Raw genomic sequence first — 17259 nt, 5'->3', positions numbered from 1 at the left:
CACGGACGAGATCGCCACTAATTCGTCGACGACGTGACGTCCCATAATTATTTTCCTTGCCTAGCGACCCGAACATTTTCTTCAACATGGAGCAAAACAATGCATCCACGGTGGTTAGCCCACCAGCGTCCAACAATACAGATCCTACAACAGCGCCCACAGTATCTTCGCCAACTGACACCACGCGGTCGCACACAGCACCGGAGACAGTACCGACTGAGCCACCAGCGACAAGATCACTACCCACTGACGACCCAATGGCAATCCTGCCAGCCGTAGGAGCACCACCACCACAATACGACGAGTACGCTTCCCCAACCCGAAAGGGCGAGACATAACATTCCAAGCTCATGTAAATAGACACAAAAACCACGCCCTAGCACCACTAGAGCCAGCACAGAAAACCACCCCAGCCAGCCCACAAGCCCAAGGTCTCATTAGTCCCCAGCTACAGGTTATCCCAATAGCACAACTAGGCGAAGTCCCCCGGCGCGTCCAGTGTCCATTTTGCAATCAAGAAGCCTTGACCAGAACAACCAAGGAGTCGACAAGCTCTACATCGTGAGTATCTGACCCTGCCGGTCTCAATCGGTCTCCACGCGATTCCGACGCATGCTAATTGGATTTACAGCATGGCCGCCATCTGCTGCTGTATTTTCGGCGGCATTATCTGTGCTTTTCTACCCTACTGCATGGAAATGTGTCATGATACACACCACTTCTGTACGAACTGTGGGGCGCAGGTTGCTACGTTTCCGCACGAGGGGCCTGTGCAGCAGTTTTCGCCGCAGGCCCCTGGGCCGGTCATTGTTGCACCGGGGCCTATTAGGCCGCCGGAGGCGGTTATGAAGAATTAGTCTAGGGGTGGGATATGTGTTGGGATTTATGTGTTTTTTTGGGTTTGTTTTGATACCTTTTTTTTGGTTAGGGGTCATGGCCTATTGTAATATGTGTCCAATGGAAGTATGAGCTTGGTCAAGTGATTCAATGTCCGACAGCGGTTAACTTCCATTGATTATGACCGCCACAGTGCGATGGCGCTTTGCCTCGCTAGTTCTTGGTGAACTTGGCAGAGTTATCCGAGGACACGGGCGAACGTCATCAGAAGTGAGTGTCGTAGATAGACGTTTGGCACACTCAGTATTCTTTCTTGGAGCTTAGTTCTCTCTCGATAGAGATATGCCCACAGTCGTTTGTAATCCTCAAATTCCCTTTCAGCCACGGTGTCACAGTACTTCATATCGGCAGCGAGATCATGAATAGATGCGAGGATCGAAGTACGGAGTTCTCCAGTGTCTCGATTTGCGGGGCTAATACGGGCATTCTGAATGGGTGTATAGTAGATGTGTCTGACAGCGACGTGTTTTTGAGAACTTGGAGGGGAGGGCATCCATGAAAGTTGATTGATGGGAAACCTATGAGTGTCGTTGGCCAGGTCGGTAGTCATCATTTATACTTCCCAATGGAATCTCGAAGCGCTACGCAAATGACAGGAACGTGATGCATAAATGTAATGCTTTGATAAAATTCCTATGAGTGCGAAAAGAGCTACGAGGGTTGGCTTCAAGCTGCCTTTCCATTAAACATTATACCCAAGAAGCTGACTTGGAAAAGGTATGCCTATAAATGCCATTGTCCCTAAGCTTTCATTTCGTTACATAAACACTCGCGATTGTGCCAATCTGGGCACGCGATCGTGAGTATATCAAAAGTAGGAAGGTTTTGGTTATGGGTCGATCAAAGTGATATGATCATGATTGATACGAAAGATTGATTTAGTGGCAAGACTGGAAACAGGATATGCAGTTAGGTAGTAGAGTCGGAATAGCAAATAAATGGGTAGAATTTATTGAGCTACCTAAAGTCCTTTATGTAGGCACAGATTTCCGGAGAGTAGAGGCACCAAGAGAAAAGAACGTGAAGGGAAATACGGCATCCGCATGAAGACCCGAGCACTGTGACTTGAAGGTCACCTTGGTTGATGGTTTGACCGTGGTGTCTTGATATGTAGAGTCGACGGTGGTGGACCAGACGCTTTTGTGAGACCATGTCTGGTGGCAAGTTCCATGCACGGAGAAGTACCTATATCAGAGGTTCGAGGATACGATTCATCCTTGAGAGTGGCAGCGTGGTGGTAATTGTAGGGTGGCGGCCATGATGCACGGGGGCAGGGTGAATGATAGAAAGCCGGGGCATGTCCTCAAGATGATGATCAACACGTGGGTAACCATGTCTGGGTGGTGTTGAGTAAGCCGGCAAAGGCTAAAATGAGATGGTCAACGGACCATATCGATAGACGGGTTGTATGGTCAATGGTGTTTGGCGGTCAGATGAAGCTGAGACGCAAGGACCAAGGAGGCGAAAAGCCATTGCTGGGCGTGGTAGATAACGGGTAGTATGATGATGGTCCAAGTATCGGGAGGCCGATGAGTGCGGATGATCGTTGTTTTAACTGGCTATCACGATGTAGAGAGTGTTTAGTGTCAGCACCACCGATATTGAGCGGTAGCTAGAATGCAGAGGGCCCCCAGGAGGAGGTTGCGTCTTGGTGGTTCGTCACAGATGGTCAGGATGGCAGGGCCAAATTTGGATTGAAGATTCTTGTTTAACGGTGTGAATTACTCGCAGTCGATGCGGATGTCCGAAGGCTTGTTTGTCAATGACGTTGGAAATGAGTGATCAGGAAGGCCAAGGAGAAAAGGTTCGTAGGTGGATACGACTTGGTCGCCCACTGGTGATTGGTGAATGTGAAGGAGATGGTGAGAAGCCCGTTGATGAACGGGTCAGGAGGGAATTCTCATTTTGAGAACAGGATAGATGGTTGAAGGCCGGAGTGTACAGGCCCGTTGGTTGTTATGGTGAATTCTAGATGACGATTTAGAAGGCTATAAACGAATGCGTCGACTCCAATATCAAGTTGTGGATGGATAAAGGTAGTTGGTGCAGCCAGGAAAGAAAATTAGATGGAAGGTTGGTTTTGGCAGTGGACAGTCATAGATAATGTTTGGAGGTCTGAAAGGCCTGTTGGTGGATGGTGGTAAATGGCGGTTGGTTGAAGACGACGAAAGATGTCAAGAAGGCTATGATAGGGGGCATGGCGGACAGCATTGTGAGAGAGTTAATATGATGGTGGGTGTAAGAGCCAAGATGGGAATTTTGACTGATAGACAGGCAGATTGTTTTAGTAGCAGGTGGTAAGGGTTAAGATATTGACGTGAAGGCCAAATTGAAGGACCCGTAGCGTAAGATGGCAAGCGGGTTTGAACGGAGGCATATAGACGGTGGAAACGGTTGTTGGTTATCGGTGAGAAGATGGAGACAAGTTGACGGTTGCTGGAAAGGCTAAGAAGGCATGAAGAGCTTGTGAAGGATTATCTTGGTGGAGGGTGGAGCAGACAGTGGAAATGGTTGGTGGTTGATTCCAAGGCGGAAGTGCGAAGCCTCAGTAGGAACAGTGGAGTGAGTGGAGGATGCCGTATCCAGCCTTCCGATTGTCCTGAAGCCGGAGAGGCCCGCCACGGCAAGGCTGGATATGGTGAGTGGATATGGTTAAGCAGACATGGAAGGGCGAGGGCTGTTGACAGAAGATTGGGCGGTACCATATCCAGTCTCCCGATTGTGCTGAGGCCGTGAGGCCCGCCACGGTGAGACTGAAGATAGGTGAGTGGAGGTGGTCGAGTGGAGGTGGTGGTCGCGGGTTGGTGGTCACGGTTGTTATATCCAGTCTCCCGATTGCCCTGAAGCCTTGAGGCCCGCCACGGCGAGACTGGACATAGTGAATGGAGGTGTTCAAATGGACGTGGTTGCGGTTGCCATATTCAATCTGCCGATTGCCTGAAGCTGTGAGGCCCGCCACGGTGAGATTGGGTATGGTCGTCAAGTGGATGCGGTTGCGGTTTGGTGGCTGCGGTTGCTATACCATATATCCCGATTGTCCTGAAGCCGTAAGGCCCGCCACGGTGAGAATGGATATAGATGAGTGGACATGATTCAAGGGGCGGAGGTAGGTTAACGTGGGTGAAGGGTAGTTACCATATCCAGCCTCCCGATTGTCCTGAAGCAAAGCCCGCCACGGCGAGGCTGGATGTGGTTGAGTGAAAACTACTTGAAGGTGTGGAAGCATGAATCGGATGAAGTGGAGTGGATGGAGGAGGACGATAGCAAGCAAAGAGTCAAAGCAACTTGAAGGTTTGAGGAAGATCGAGGCAGCGAGGCATGGAGTTAAGGAAGGATAAGAGGAGTAGTCAATGTAGAGAGCCACGAGCCACACAACAAACATTTCATGACGTATAACATGCCATGGCATCTTGTCATGGTGCACCATGACTGAATGCCATGACACCCAGAGGTGGAAGGTCCCTAAGGTAGATGTTCTGAGGTTGGAAGTCTTTATGAGTGGGTGTCTGTGGTGGGATGGGGATGATGGAAAAAAGGAAGAAATGCGTAGAAGGAAAAGAAAAAGAAAAAGAGAAGAAGAGGAGGAGGAGGAGGAGGTATTTATACCGTTGGCTGAACTCGAGCCAAGTGACTAGTCCTTGAACGAGGAGGGGCGTGGATTGTGCCTTCCTTATTTGGGGAGGAGTTCTTCTTAGATGAGAAGGAGCACAGACGGTTCCTTCCCTTTTCGGTACGGACCCAAAACACATGTATGAAACATGGGGATCACCAGTATTTATCAGGTAGGCCAAGGCCTAAATATGCACCATGAGAGTCGAGACAGAGAGCAGTTGGTTCATAAGAGGGAGAAACAAGTGGGAACGTACACTCTCCGGTCCTCTGGCGTGGATGCCGAATTCCAGGCGTATAGGGAGCCTTCCGCCAACTGGCAAGCTTCCAGCCAACTGGCGAGCCCTCCGTCAACTGGCAAGGCTATACACAATACATCCTTGTCAACAAGACTACTGTACCATTTTTGAATGTACGTTGTCCTTATCTCTTTATGCCGAAAACGCGAGGAAATGGTTAGGTAATATCTATTGCATTCGTTCACGGCTAATCCCCAGGTCGCGCCAGGTGCTCCCAGCATAGTAACTGCCCAACGCTAGTAATTTGTAAAATCAGCACACCAACATGGCCTAAGATCTGTAATATGTAGTACGGGCGTGACGACATAGTTCTATAAATCCGACAAAGGGGGGTCAGCCTAGCCATAATGAGAGCAAATACATGGAGGGGATAAACGATTGCCCGCCTCCATTGCCTGCCACTACCTATAAATATTGACTTCCAGGTGAACTCCTCTTCCTCTTTCTTCCTCTCTTACATCTCTCCTCTCACGTCTCTTCTCTCGCCTCTCACAGCTCTTTTCTCTCCTCTCACCTCTGACATCTCTCCTCTCACATCTCTTGGGGACTTCACCTGGGATCTACCCACGACCAAGTCGGTTCTTCCAGATGGTATATATACCTGGCCACCTACTCGAGTGGCCAGATGAGGAGTGCCTAGGCACTATCTTATACCCGAGGCACTAGGTACCGTAGGTACCTTTCCTACGCAACTCATCGGGCATTCCTTCACTTTTTCATCCTACTCTCATCTCCCCTTCACGTCCAGGTATGACTTTAATCCAACTCTCACTCTCCTTCAATTCTTATCTAACAGACCTTGCAGACTTTGTGAAGAAACCCGACCACCGAATGTCTACTCCTGCCCGTCAAAGCACCGACGCGGATGGGGAGGGTGTTAGTACCTACCACGACATATAACTCCCACAACAACCTACTCTACCATGGAAACACCGAGTACCTGCAAGTTCTGGAACTCCCGAGGTCATTTCCTCATTTCACCTTCATCCGTTCATCAGCTGTTCGGCTCAGACTCAGCCCATGCGTCCTCTGCCAGGCGTTTCCCATCCACCACGGACTCATAACCGCACCTGAGTCCTTGCTATTGCGTGGCTCGGATTCACGCCATATCACAGCCGATGCCGAGCTTGGGATAGGACGGGGTTCCTTCGTCTCATCTGTCCCATACGCTGTTCGGGGCGGCTCCCAGAAAAAGGTTCCGGGGGCGAATCTAAGCACACTCGTGCCGTTTCAGAGTCCGGTGCATACGCATGGCGCCTGACCGCTACGAAGCCATCTGGAAGCTCGCAGACGATCATGGGATGACGACCTCTGGTTGACTCGGAGCATCATTGGCAGGCTATAATGGTGTTCACTGTTGGGTGGCCCATGTGCCCCGCGTTACCACACAAGCGCAAAAATGGCCTGGACGAGCCCTTGCCACAAACATCGTCAACCTGGAGTACGTCAGGGACCTCGAAGCCTCAAGCAGCCTTCTGAACTTTGGCAATCCACATCCTGGGTCTCATCAATTAGGACCACCTCTGGCATTTTCGCAAAGTATCCGAATGGCTCTCCAATCTTCCCCTCTGATATCGTGTACTACCGTTGCAACGAGCTAGATTGTACATGTTTCAGATACAAGGAGCTCGGCCACATTGGCCGCGTAATGGCTGTATGGGCAGAAGAGACCCAAATCAAGCTCCAGATACAGTCCCTTCTACGACAGAGCGACATGACAACTGAAATCACAGAGGCATTTCAATCTAAGGGACCATGTTTCCCAACCCTTTGAGCTCGTCCCTGTGACGAACAGGGCTCAGGAGTCAGGACTCAGTGATGTACTTGTAGAACAGACAAGACATGTGACAAGAACAGCTGTGAGAACCTGTGACTTGAGGAGGAAGGGGACATGTCCTGTGACTGGGAGAAGAGATAAAAACTTTCTTGTTCTCTTTCTTTTCTTTTCTCATAGTTGTTGTTTCGTCTAAATGCACTCTTTTATCAAAAGTATTTGGCTGGTAACAGTCCCTATCATCAAAGAAAAAGCCATTCTGCCCTGGCTCGGTATTTCCTCCGCAAATTTAGTATCGATGGTCTCCTTTGGGACTTTTACTGGATTGCGAACCTCCTGGATTGCAAAGCTCCTGGACTGGGAAAAGACTTCCAAGATCCGCCGCGCATTTATCAAGAGTGAGTTTACTTAACCATCATATTATCACAACATTCATATTCTAATGAGCTGATTTTGACGGATACCTGGGCCAATCTGGCCACCCAGGTCAAGCTGAACTGGGATATCGGCCAGTACACCACCGAACAAGAGGGCGACTGGAACCATACCCTCGATTCGGAACCTTCATCTTCCACCGCCGATTGATTCGATAGACAGGATGGCTCGTAATCAGAATAAGCATCTGATTGTGATGCAGATGGGGCCCCTTCGCATCGAGATCCGGGTACAATTCAAGAGCTCCATACGCGAGCATGGGATATTACATTAGATACTACTAGACTTCGACACTACCAATCAATCAATCAATCGATCAAAGTTCAATTAACCTATTGCAGTCAGGTAATTTTGTATGACTATGCAGGCAAAGTACACACCCATAATCTTCACTATAGGTAAACGCAGTCCCAGTTCGAGAACATCTAGCAAAGAGAAGAAAGCAATACGTGTCAGAATTCCTCAACTAAACGCTGAAGAAGAATGCCAGACCAGCTGAACACATACAAAAGAGCTCAAGAATCCATTCAAAAAGAGAAAACCGATCAAAAACCACAGCACTCAAACACCCGCTCCTAGACGTACACGAAGTAATGCCATGTCACACTCAAAGAGCAATATGATGAATCTCACACCACTTCTTCTTACAAGTCGCATTCCCAAAATGATACGAACCCCCCGACTCCAAATATATTCCGCAACCTTCTTCCACGAAACCTTCGGCGGCTCATCCATGCCCATACCAACAGTAGCGTATGTATGTTTATCAGCGTGAAGTGTAACAGCTTCGCAAAGGAGTCTGATCTATCCATCCATTCATGTCAGCTCCAAACTCTTGGTTATTGCCATGTTCGGTTTATAACTCACATCTTTCTCCTGCCACTTCGGCTTACGAACCCTCTGATCCTTCGACTTGGTAAGAGTGCGATACCGACCACGAAGAGTCGACTCAGCCTCCTTGAAGCCGCCGACACGCTTGATATCCTTGTAAGAAAGACCGCGGCGCTTGCAGTCAATTAGGAAGGCGTTGCGCTCGTCGCTGTAGTGGAGACTTGCTTCGATGCTTCGGTCTTCACCGTTGTGTGGAGAGGGCTCAGAGGAGCTGGTTGTTGGGCTGAGGGATGATGGGGTGAGGCTGGTTTGTTTCTGGGATGGCGAGCTGAAGGTTGGGTCTGGGTAGATTGGGTGGGTGCTGGGCAGGTACATTGTTTGTTGGTGGGGGTAGTTGGGGGGAGGATACATTGGTTGATGGGGTTGGGGGGTAGGGGTTGTGGACTGGGAGTGATGAGGGGAGAGAGGCCTGGGGGTGGCTGGATGGGAACATGGGGGTGTTGTGGATGTAGGGATTGGTTGGGGACTCATTGTAGTCTTCTGTACGTGTGTAAGTGTTGTTGATGGTGGACCATGGGGCATTGTATTGGGTTTGGTTTTGCCCGTTACTGGTGTCTGGGGTGTGGTTGAAGTCGTCGGTGGGGTACCATATGTCAGTCGTTGGTGGTGTCCTCCAGAGTGGCCAGGATGTAGCATTGTGATTGTTGAGTGGCTTTGCATCTGGAGGCGTGGCGACTAGCGGGTGAGGCGCGTGGTGAGTGTGAAACGAAGATGCACCCATGTCGTAGTTGGTAGTATTCGACATTTGAGTGGGACTGGTCGAAAATGACTGGTGATTCATTGGTGAATCAGAGGGCCCGAAGGACGACATAGGAGAGGTCTCATCAGTGCCGAAGAGGAAGTTGAGATTGTTTCCTGCCATCAGTGCAGTGCTCTTCGGGGTGGGATGGACAAGCCCAGTATGAGCTTCGACGGTGCGAGTGTTGAAAGGCTCGTCGAATTGCTCGAAAGACTCCATATCAGACTCGCAGTATGTACTGCCATCGCTCGACAGAGCGCCATTGAGGTCTGGGCGTGCCATGAATGGTGCCACACTCTGTGCATAGGCAGTCGAGCGTGCGTCTTCCATTAGAAGGGGCATGCTGTGTTGCTCTTCCCTTGAAGACATGGGATGTCCCGTCAAACGATGTTGGCTGAGCATATTTCCAGAAAACGGCTGGGGACGGTGCAGAGCTGGAGTTGTTGAAAGATAATGAGGTAAATGGGAGGGCAAATTGGAGTTTGCTTTGGAAGAGTAGAAAAGTGAAAAGGTATCAGGGGAATGGGAAAGGTGTTTATCAAGATCTTCCCAGCCCTCAGGCAAGCCACATGATGGGTTAACAGAAATCAGGTCAGAGGTGGGTAGGTATTCCTTCTGGGCCATCCATGGCTCTACCCCAGGGAAAGACAACACTTCCGCCATACTGACTAGACAAGGAAAAACAATAATAATTGCATGCAGATACGCCCAGAGTAGACGTCCTGTCTTCCACGCTTCGCCGCAACTGCTTGTGTAGTACGCGGGTTGTCGCTGCTTGCGGATGACCGCTACTTGGGAGGTTTCCTCTTTGTCGACCAGTGCACACCGGATAGACTGTGGAGAATTCGAGGAGACCTGCAGGGCTGACCGTTATGAGAGATTAGCGCTTTGTTGTATATGGTGAGGTTTCACCGGAAGGGAGAGAAGGGAATGGGCATTGCTTACCGTGTGAAGAGGATAATAGTGATCTTGCTCGCTGTCACAGGTACAGGAGATATGGCAATGGACACGATGAAGATCCCTTGAAGAGATCTATGAGCAGGGAGATTTCGTTGAACCTCAACGGTTATACTTTCGAATGGGTATGAACTGAGCAGGTTCGGAGGATTGGTGTGGGGATTGGACTGTAGGTCGAGCCGTTGAATGCAAGTCTCAGATCTGTCGGCAATTCCGCTGTCAAGCAAAAGAAGGTGAAGCCTCAGATCTATATGGTCGATCCCCCAGATCGCAGGTTGGTGGAGAGATTGTTTAAGAGACAGTATAAAAGGTTAAGAGTCGAGGATAGGGGATGGAAGTAATCAAACTTATATCGATGTATCAAGAGAGGCAGCGAGAATAGGGAGATTTATGTCCAATCTAATCGCGCCTGAACATAACGTTATGAACCAGGTCTATCATAGCTAATTTCAACATCTTGGTCCGGCTAATCTAAATAGAGGCCCGTGCCATTGCCAGATGAGCAGGAGAGAAGATTTACCTGGTCTAGGCATTAGGAAGAGTCGGGGAGAGACAAAGAAGAAGAGAATATAGACATGGGTTGGTACTTCAAGCCCACTGAACCCTAGCCAGGTCAAGAATCCAAGTCTGGAAATCTCCCGTCCCCGGTCGTACGCCCTTGATCCACTTGCCGGCCGTTTCAGATCTTTTCTCTATTGTCCAGCGTTGGGTGTTGGTTTAGCCTCGATTCTGTGGGCGAAGACGGCATGTCTAGGAAAGGTCTGAAATGGGTGGAATAGTGGATGCGTTGTATTCTCGACGGCTTCCTGAAGAAGATCTTCGCTTCCCTCCCGTTAAGGCCAAGTCAGTATATCTCCGGAAGGCTAACCTCTGACCTTGTTCTTTAGAATCCTCATCTTATCCGTTAGCCGTTAGCAGGGAGAGCTTGGTTAGTTAGCCTCGGACCTGCATCCCCGTTGGGAACGGTCTGCATTAGCATCCCGCGGACAGCGTCGATCCCCACTATGTACAACCCAGGCTAGGGCAATGCATTTGCCTGCAGGTCTGCCTGATCGACAAACTGTCTAGGGACTTCATGCCTTGGCAGTGGCTCCGCCAGTTTTGTAATGTTCCATCCTGAGCGGATAGCCGCAGCGAGCTTCTGGGGGAGGCTAATGGCATCCGGGCCAATCAGACCAGAGGGGCCAATCCAACCACTCGGAAAAAGCAAAGTGGGCAGACTAGCGGTAGATGCATTTGCCAGGCCGGGGACAGGTGGGAGGTGAATGTGCCGACAGACGTGACCTACCTGGTCTTTGAGGCTCTAGAAACCAACACCAGTGATTAGATTAGTGCCAGTGGCATGTGGCATGTGCGTTGGAACGGTCTCTGGGATTAAGGGCTGATGATCGACAGATCTTAGCAGGGATGTTTTGTTGGGTCAATTAGTCGTTCTGTCTGGAGCAACCATATCAGGACTCAATGATTTAGACGAAACAGGCAGCCAGTTGCCACGACTCACAGAAGATAAGGAAATGTAAAAATAAACATTGCGAATCTGGACGATGAAATCCTCCGAACCCCTTTTCCCCGGATCGCCAACATCCTCCGGGAGTCAACACGGACCTGTTCAAAAGAAGCTTCTTTACGGCAGCTGGGATGGCCTAGGTGGCGTTGAAACCGGGAATATCGAAAACGAGCCTGCAGCAGCACGAACGCGCAGAGATTTCGTCTGGCGCCCTGACTAGGGGCAGAGATTAGACGCTGATATTGTGGGCTGAGTTCGAGGTTCTTTCTTTGAACGTTGTTCTGTTGGTGTTTTAGTCTGTTCAGCTGCCGCCCTAGTAGTAGTGGGCTTCAGACGTTGGCAATTTCCAGGGTCCAGGTAGTTGGTCGACCGCTAGGTTTCATCTCTCGCATATGCAGATCATATTTGTTTTGATTTTATTCTGGGTAGTATTCGGCGATTTAACCAGTGTTCGTGTCGGTACCCAGAGACAATCTGAAACAAATCCGGGGAAGGAAAAGCCGGGATGGAAACAGACAGGATGAGTTTTGTCGCGAACGGTGAAGGGCGATCAGTGGAGACAGGTGGGCTGTGGAAATCAGTGAAAAGAAGCAAAAAGCCGAAAAAGCAAAGAGAGGTTGTTGTTGTCTAATTTGAAAGAAGCTCCCTGGCAGCCTGTTGGCTTTGGATTGGTTGAGTTAGGGCTCGGGGGTTTCCGACTACCGGGATCATGGCTGCGTACTTTAGACTAGGCCTGGATCTCATCTCTGCTTTTTACCATATGTCATATCTAGAAGATCAGCTATAAACAAAGGATATCAACGGGCTAAAAACAGAAGCAAATCCTCGCGATAGCTCACAATGCAAGACATAGAAGCTAGAGGAATATTCTTCAGCCACTCATGGGACTCGACTCCTTCCTAGCAGAGACTGACTCAATTGCCCCAGACTGGGGTATTCACCCTAAGATGAGACAGATGAGACACAGCACCTAATCCGGAGGTGGAAAGAACAGTCAGCCTACCACATAGTCGCGGCGCGCTGGTATCCAGCTATGCACTGTCGCGGTTACTGCGCTAAAACTCCTCCTAAAGACACGATGTGATACAATGTTGAATTTTGTTTCACAATATTCTACCTACCACCGAAGGTCTCGGGAAATATGCGGCATTTTCGAAGTGGGGGATTTCAGGCTATAGCCCCCAGAGCCAGCGCTGTTGTCACCTATTCCCGAGGTGTCGGGGAGATACTCTTCTTGCGCCGAGATTGAGCAATCATGATTATTTCGGAACTCCAATTTCCATCTAGATTGAGGAAGAGGTTGCTACCTTCCCTAAGTCAATAAGTCGCATGAAGACTGTACATTGCCTCTTGCACATATTTGAGTGGAGAATGGCATATGTAGGATGCTGGGAGGCCACAGAAAGAGCCTAGAAATTTAGCAATAGCATACCTGGCATATGCATAAACATGAACTGCATCCTCAGCGAAATGAGGGGGACATCCATCTGCTGGCAGAATCTGGCAGAGACAAGGAGTCATCCCCGGTAGGGGCCAGACGTTTGACGGTTGACCTCCCCGTCGCGTTCCCGCTTCCGTCGGCCAGCTGCGTTGTCCCGGGATCTCGCCAGTCTAAGAGTCGGTCAACAAAGAATGCTGCTGGCATAACGTTATGTTGCAAAGGAGTGGCCAGTGACAAGACTCACAGTCAAGGCGTGCTATGGTCGAGGGATAATCGACGCCAGTTGGCTAGCTGTTTCTGATATTGGCCTTGACAAACACTGTACATTGGCTTGTCAGCTTAGACAGGGACGAGAGACGGCAATGTTGGTATTAAGGATAGGCATAAGGAGCCCTGAGTAGTTTCACATATATTTAATGGAATGAGCATGGAATTTGATAGTCTTGATCATGGAAACTGAGTGACGAGGGAGAACCCCCAACCTATCTCCCCACCAATCTGGTCAACATATAAGACACCGGTATGCTGATATGGCTTCTTATTCCGATTGGGGTGGTGGCCCCAGAGTAAGCTCAATCTGAGAACACGGTGATATGGAATCCGCCTCGAAGAAAATAGAGATGTTGGAGAACGCAACTCATATCTATCCTGCCATTCAAGTTGCAATGGAGGAGACACCGTCGTGAAAGAATGGAACAGAATGCTCACAGAAGTCGGTAGTCGGTAGATTGCACGATCTCGAGCTGAAAGATTCTCCAATATAGCTCTTCCAGTCCCCGTTCCTAGGTTCCCAGATCTGCCCTATTTAACACTATGATACCTTACATTCTGCTACGTTGAACACTGCATCTCATCAACCTCATACTTATGGAGCATCTACCTCAACCTCCCATCCCCACCATCGCGCCGGAAATATATGACCAAACTTGAGGAAACAAAGCCAAATATCCCAATTCAGAGCATCTAGGCTCCGACAAACGACCACCCGGCCAGCCGCACCGTCATGTTGGCAATACAAGTAAGTCAAACCAACCCTTTATCCAATAACGTTTACTCTCAGTTGGTCATACAGTAGCCACAGAGGTTGCAGCCTAACCCCACGTCTGAACGTGAGAAAATGTAAATGCCCCAGACAGTTCGCAGGAACCTTGAAAGCGGCCTAGCCGTAAAGTGCTCTCGTGGAACGAGATGCTGTGTTCATCGACAATGTGATGGCTGCTTGTCGTCAAATGTGTGTGGCAAGACGTGCTTACTGGATGGTTGGTGCTCTACTCTAACAACGGAAATGTACATAAAACGGTGAAGTCGCATTAGTGCCTAATCTGTTTTGAGTTGTTTTGGGCTGGGATGACTAGGAAGAATGAGAGTCATACCAAAGTCAAGGGGTTTCACCTCCTAGAAGTGCTAGCTACCTGGCCAACAGGAGGGTAAAGATTATTATGGCGGCATAGATGGTGCATTGAAGAGTCGACCCGCCAACTGGTCCCGGTCTGAGCCCCACCTCCAATCCCCCCCCCTCAGGGCTCTCAGAACCCACAGACCTTGGGCAACTAGCCCCCGGTTGGGCCGCCGGAACAAGAACCGCCCCCTCCGAGCCCCGGGCCCGCTGGCGTGCTCGCGGCAGATCTCCCTCCCATGACCGTTGAACCAACTGGCCAGTGGAAGGTTCCAAGTATCGAAGTGCCTCCCTGTCGATTACCTAGATAGAGCTGGAGCCCTAGGTACTTATCGGAGTTATTCTGGCGTCGACCCCAGCTGAGACGGACAGGGGAGTTACCGATGGGGTAGCCCTGCATCTGGTTGATGGCCATCTCGGCGGCGCGGCGCTGAACGAAGTGAACGAAACCGCAGCCCCTTCCAGGGAGAATATTGACGTGGGTGATTTCTCCGAAGCCCTGAAAGGAAGAGCGGAGCTCATCCTCGGTGACGTAGCCGGACAGGCCACCAACAAAGACAGTGGTGTTGTTGGGGTCAGTGAACTGGTTCATAGGCTGGGGAACACCGGGGAAGAGTATGGGAGGGCCGGCCATGGGAGGGTACATGCCAGCGGGGCCGGGCATATCCATACCAGGACCAGCGTTGTCGGCAACACCGGGACCCCTCTTCCTGGGAGTAGCGATGGAGATGCGCATGGGGCGGGTACGGCAGTGGACACCCTGCATCTCCGTAAGAGCACGCTGCTGGTCGCTCTCATGGGAGAAACGGACGAAGCCGTAGCAAAGAGACCGGCCGGTGATGGGGTCGGTCATGATCTTGGCGGACTTGAAAGAGGGGAAGCGGCTATAGAAGAGAGAGACGAGGGCGAATTCGGTAACCTCAGGGCCAAGATTACCAACGAAGATGGAGTACTCGGAGTCGCCCTGAGCCCGGTTGAGCTTGAAGACACGGTTGGTGAAGGGCATGGGGGTGCCGTTCAAAGAAAGGGCCTTGGTAGCGGCGGCAGGGGAAGTGAATTCAACGAAGCAGTATCCAGCATTGCTTCCAGATGAAGTGTCAAGGATCATGTTGACGTTGACCTGCTCGCCCATCTGGGACCAGAGGTTGCGGATGAAATTCTCATTGATCCAGGGCTCGAGATCACCCATCCAGAGGGTGGTCCTGCCATCAGCACCCTGCTGGGGGAAGCTTTCGCTTTTGATACCGTCGTAAGACATGGTTGCAAAAATCGGAGTTCGAAAAGTCGACGTAAAGATATAGGATGGCCGAGCGAGTAGAACTTCGTGGAGTCGTTAAGGAAAGACCGGCGTGAGATCAAGTCGTAACGAAGCCAAGCAACGAGACGCGCGTGAAAGGCTCCTGAATGATAGGAAAACCTGGGAAAACACTGGAAATGCGCGAGGCAAAAAAGAGTAATCAACAACAAGGGAGGCAAACCAGAACGCCCGGATAAATAAACAAAAATTGCAAACCGAGATCTTCGGACAAAAAGAGAAGGTAGGAGGTAGAGCAGTCTGCTGGGGGTGGCTTCCCTCATAGGCCTGGGTATGGTGACTGGAGGAACACTCAATATCGACAGCTGTCTGACGAAACTGTATCAGACACAGCACCAGAATCAGACACAGCATCAGAATCAGACAGAGCATCAGAATCAGTTACAGCATCAGAATCAGTTACAGCATCAGAATCAGTTACAGCATCAGGGTATTACTGCTGTCTTGTAGTTTCTCTGTCATGACAACGGTAGAAGGGAGGCATCTGGTGCTTGGTTGAGAGAATGGTCTCGGGAACTGTTCCGGAGACGGCTTTGGCTGCTGCGAAAATGATGAAATTGTAACTGAGTCTGGTGCTGCAACTGATTCTGATGCTGTAACTGATTCTGATGCTGTAACTGATTCTGATGCTGTAACTGATGCTGATGCTGTAACTGATGCTGATGCTGTAACTGATTCTGATGCTGTAACTGATGCTGATGCTGTAACTGATTCTGATGCTGTAACTGATTCTGATGCTGTAACTGATTCTGATGCTGTAACTGATTCTGATGCTGTAACTGATGCTGTAACTGATGCCGATGCCGAAAAGTCTGGTGGTGAACTGTTACTTCGCAGCAAAAACTGCACGGCTGCCGATAGTGCAGTATGTGAGATCGTTGCCCGGGCGTGCCAGAGGTAAGCGTGCCAGAGGTACGAGATACCAGGATACCCCCATTCTAGCATACGGTGAAGCCGGCGCAGACTCAGATCTGGGATTCAATTCGCAAGGGCGGCCGTCGCGAACTGCATGTATTCGGGTCCGAAGGTCTGCATGCTGGCGGTGCGGTACGGTACGGGGTTCGCCTTCGACGATGATAGCTTCTAGCAAATCTCAAAGTCGAATTCGATCTCTACTACTTGTCTCACTGGTCCTAGTCCACTTCCCAGACCTTTGTTGCTCAAACCGGCCATCCTGGGGACGCCACATGAGGTGGGAAGAGCGCAAAGGCGGCCTGACATCGGAGACAGGACGATGGGAGGACTGCAGCCTAGGAGACAGTAGCAGGGGATGTCCTAAGACCTACTGTGGACCGTCAACTGACAAGAATCATACTGGAAAAATTGATCGTGAGGCAAGAGATGTGTATTCTTTGAGTCTCTGTCTATGCCTGTGTCTGAGCGGTGAACACCACGCATGACGCCTGGGGCATGATTCCTGGAGGTGGCGCAGAGGCAATCAAGGAGTCCGTGTCGTCCAAAATTGGGTCAACACTGAGCAAAGTACCATATTCACTTGCGAGGGATCATGGGATGACCACATCCTTTCCGATTGAGCCGGTTGCTGGTACCTAGTGACCAACTAAACCAAATAAAATTGTCTACTGTGGGAAACTATCCGGATATGGAGGTTTTCTTCCACTTGTCCGGAACATACTAGTGCCGTTCCGCACACTGGACCAAGTCCGATCACGTGGCTTGTCTTGGCAAGGAGCGACCCTGCTTCGACAGTCCTGCAATTGACCGAATGGCGGTTGCTAGAGCCTTGGGAAAACATAGGCTTGGCATCGCCGCCTCATTCATCCAGGAATTTCTAGCTGAATTCAACTGTTCAACAAAGGACATGGTCCATTTACCTACTTCCTTGGAATTGTAGTGAGAAATAGGTATAGATATGGCCGGACTACGATCAAAACATGTGAAATGAGGCAAGACTGATAAATTGATGTGGATATGACATGAGGCATTTGGATTCGGGGTATCAAAACAAACAAAGTGACTCCTGGAGGAAATGCAAAGA

The 17259-nt window shown here is 50.1% G+C and overlaps 4 protein-coding genes across 4 annotated transcripts; 2 read left to right on the top strand and 2 right to left on the bottom strand.

The window, feature by feature from the left end:
• Nucleotides 1-86: 86 nt before the first annotated feature.
• Nucleotides 87-857, top strand: N7515_008661 (LITAF-like zinc ribbon domain-containing protein; the record flags this gene model as incomplete). The annotated part of the gene is made up of 3 exons (XM_056669405.1): nt 87-304; nt 361-561; nt 632-857. 3 exons carry the CDS (start codon nt 87-89, stop codon nt 855-857), a joined length of 645 nt encoding a protein of 214 aa, XP_056519235.1.
• A 6702-nt stretch (nt 858-7559) lies between these two features.
• On the bottom strand, nt 7560-8986 carry N7515_008660 (uncharacterized protein; the record flags this gene model as incomplete). Its single annotated transcript, XM_056669404.1, has 4 exons — nt 7560-7589; nt 7663-7818; nt 7882-8160; nt 8219-8986. 4 exons carry the CDS (start codon nt 8984-8986, stop codon nt 7560-7562), a joined length of 1233 nt encoding a protein of 410 aa, XP_056519234.1.
• A 5262-nt stretch (nt 8987-14248) lies between these two features.
• N7515_008659 (uncharacterized protein) lies at nt 14249-15203 on the bottom strand (the record flags this gene model as incomplete). Its single annotated transcript, XM_056669403.1, has 2 exons — nt 14249-14266; nt 14316-15203. 2 exons carry the CDS (start codon nt 15201-15203, stop codon nt 14249-14251), a joined length of 906 nt encoding a protein of 301 aa, XP_056519233.1.
• Nucleotides 15204-15763: 560 nt separating this feature from the next.
• Nucleotides 15764-16337, top strand: N7515_008658 (uncharacterized protein; the record flags this gene model as incomplete). Its single annotated transcript, XM_056669402.1, has 3 exons — nt 15764-15819; nt 16098-16125; nt 16203-16337. 3 exons carry the CDS (start codon nt 15764-15766, stop codon nt 16335-16337), a joined length of 219 nt encoding a protein of 72 aa, XP_056519232.1.
• Between the last annotated feature and the right edge of the window lie 922 nt (nt 16338-17259).

The sequence above is a fragment of the Penicillium bovifimosum genome, assembly GCF_028826915.1.
Source record: "Penicillium bovifimosum strain IBT 22155 chromosome Unknown utg000006l_segment0_segment0, whole genome shotgun sequence".
Taxonomy (NCBI): Eukaryota; Fungi; Ascomycota; class Eurotiomycetes; order Eurotiales; family Aspergillaceae; genus Penicillium; species Penicillium bovifimosum.
Note: the sequence above shows the minus strand (reverse complement) of the source record. Positions and strands in the feature narration are given on the sequence as shown.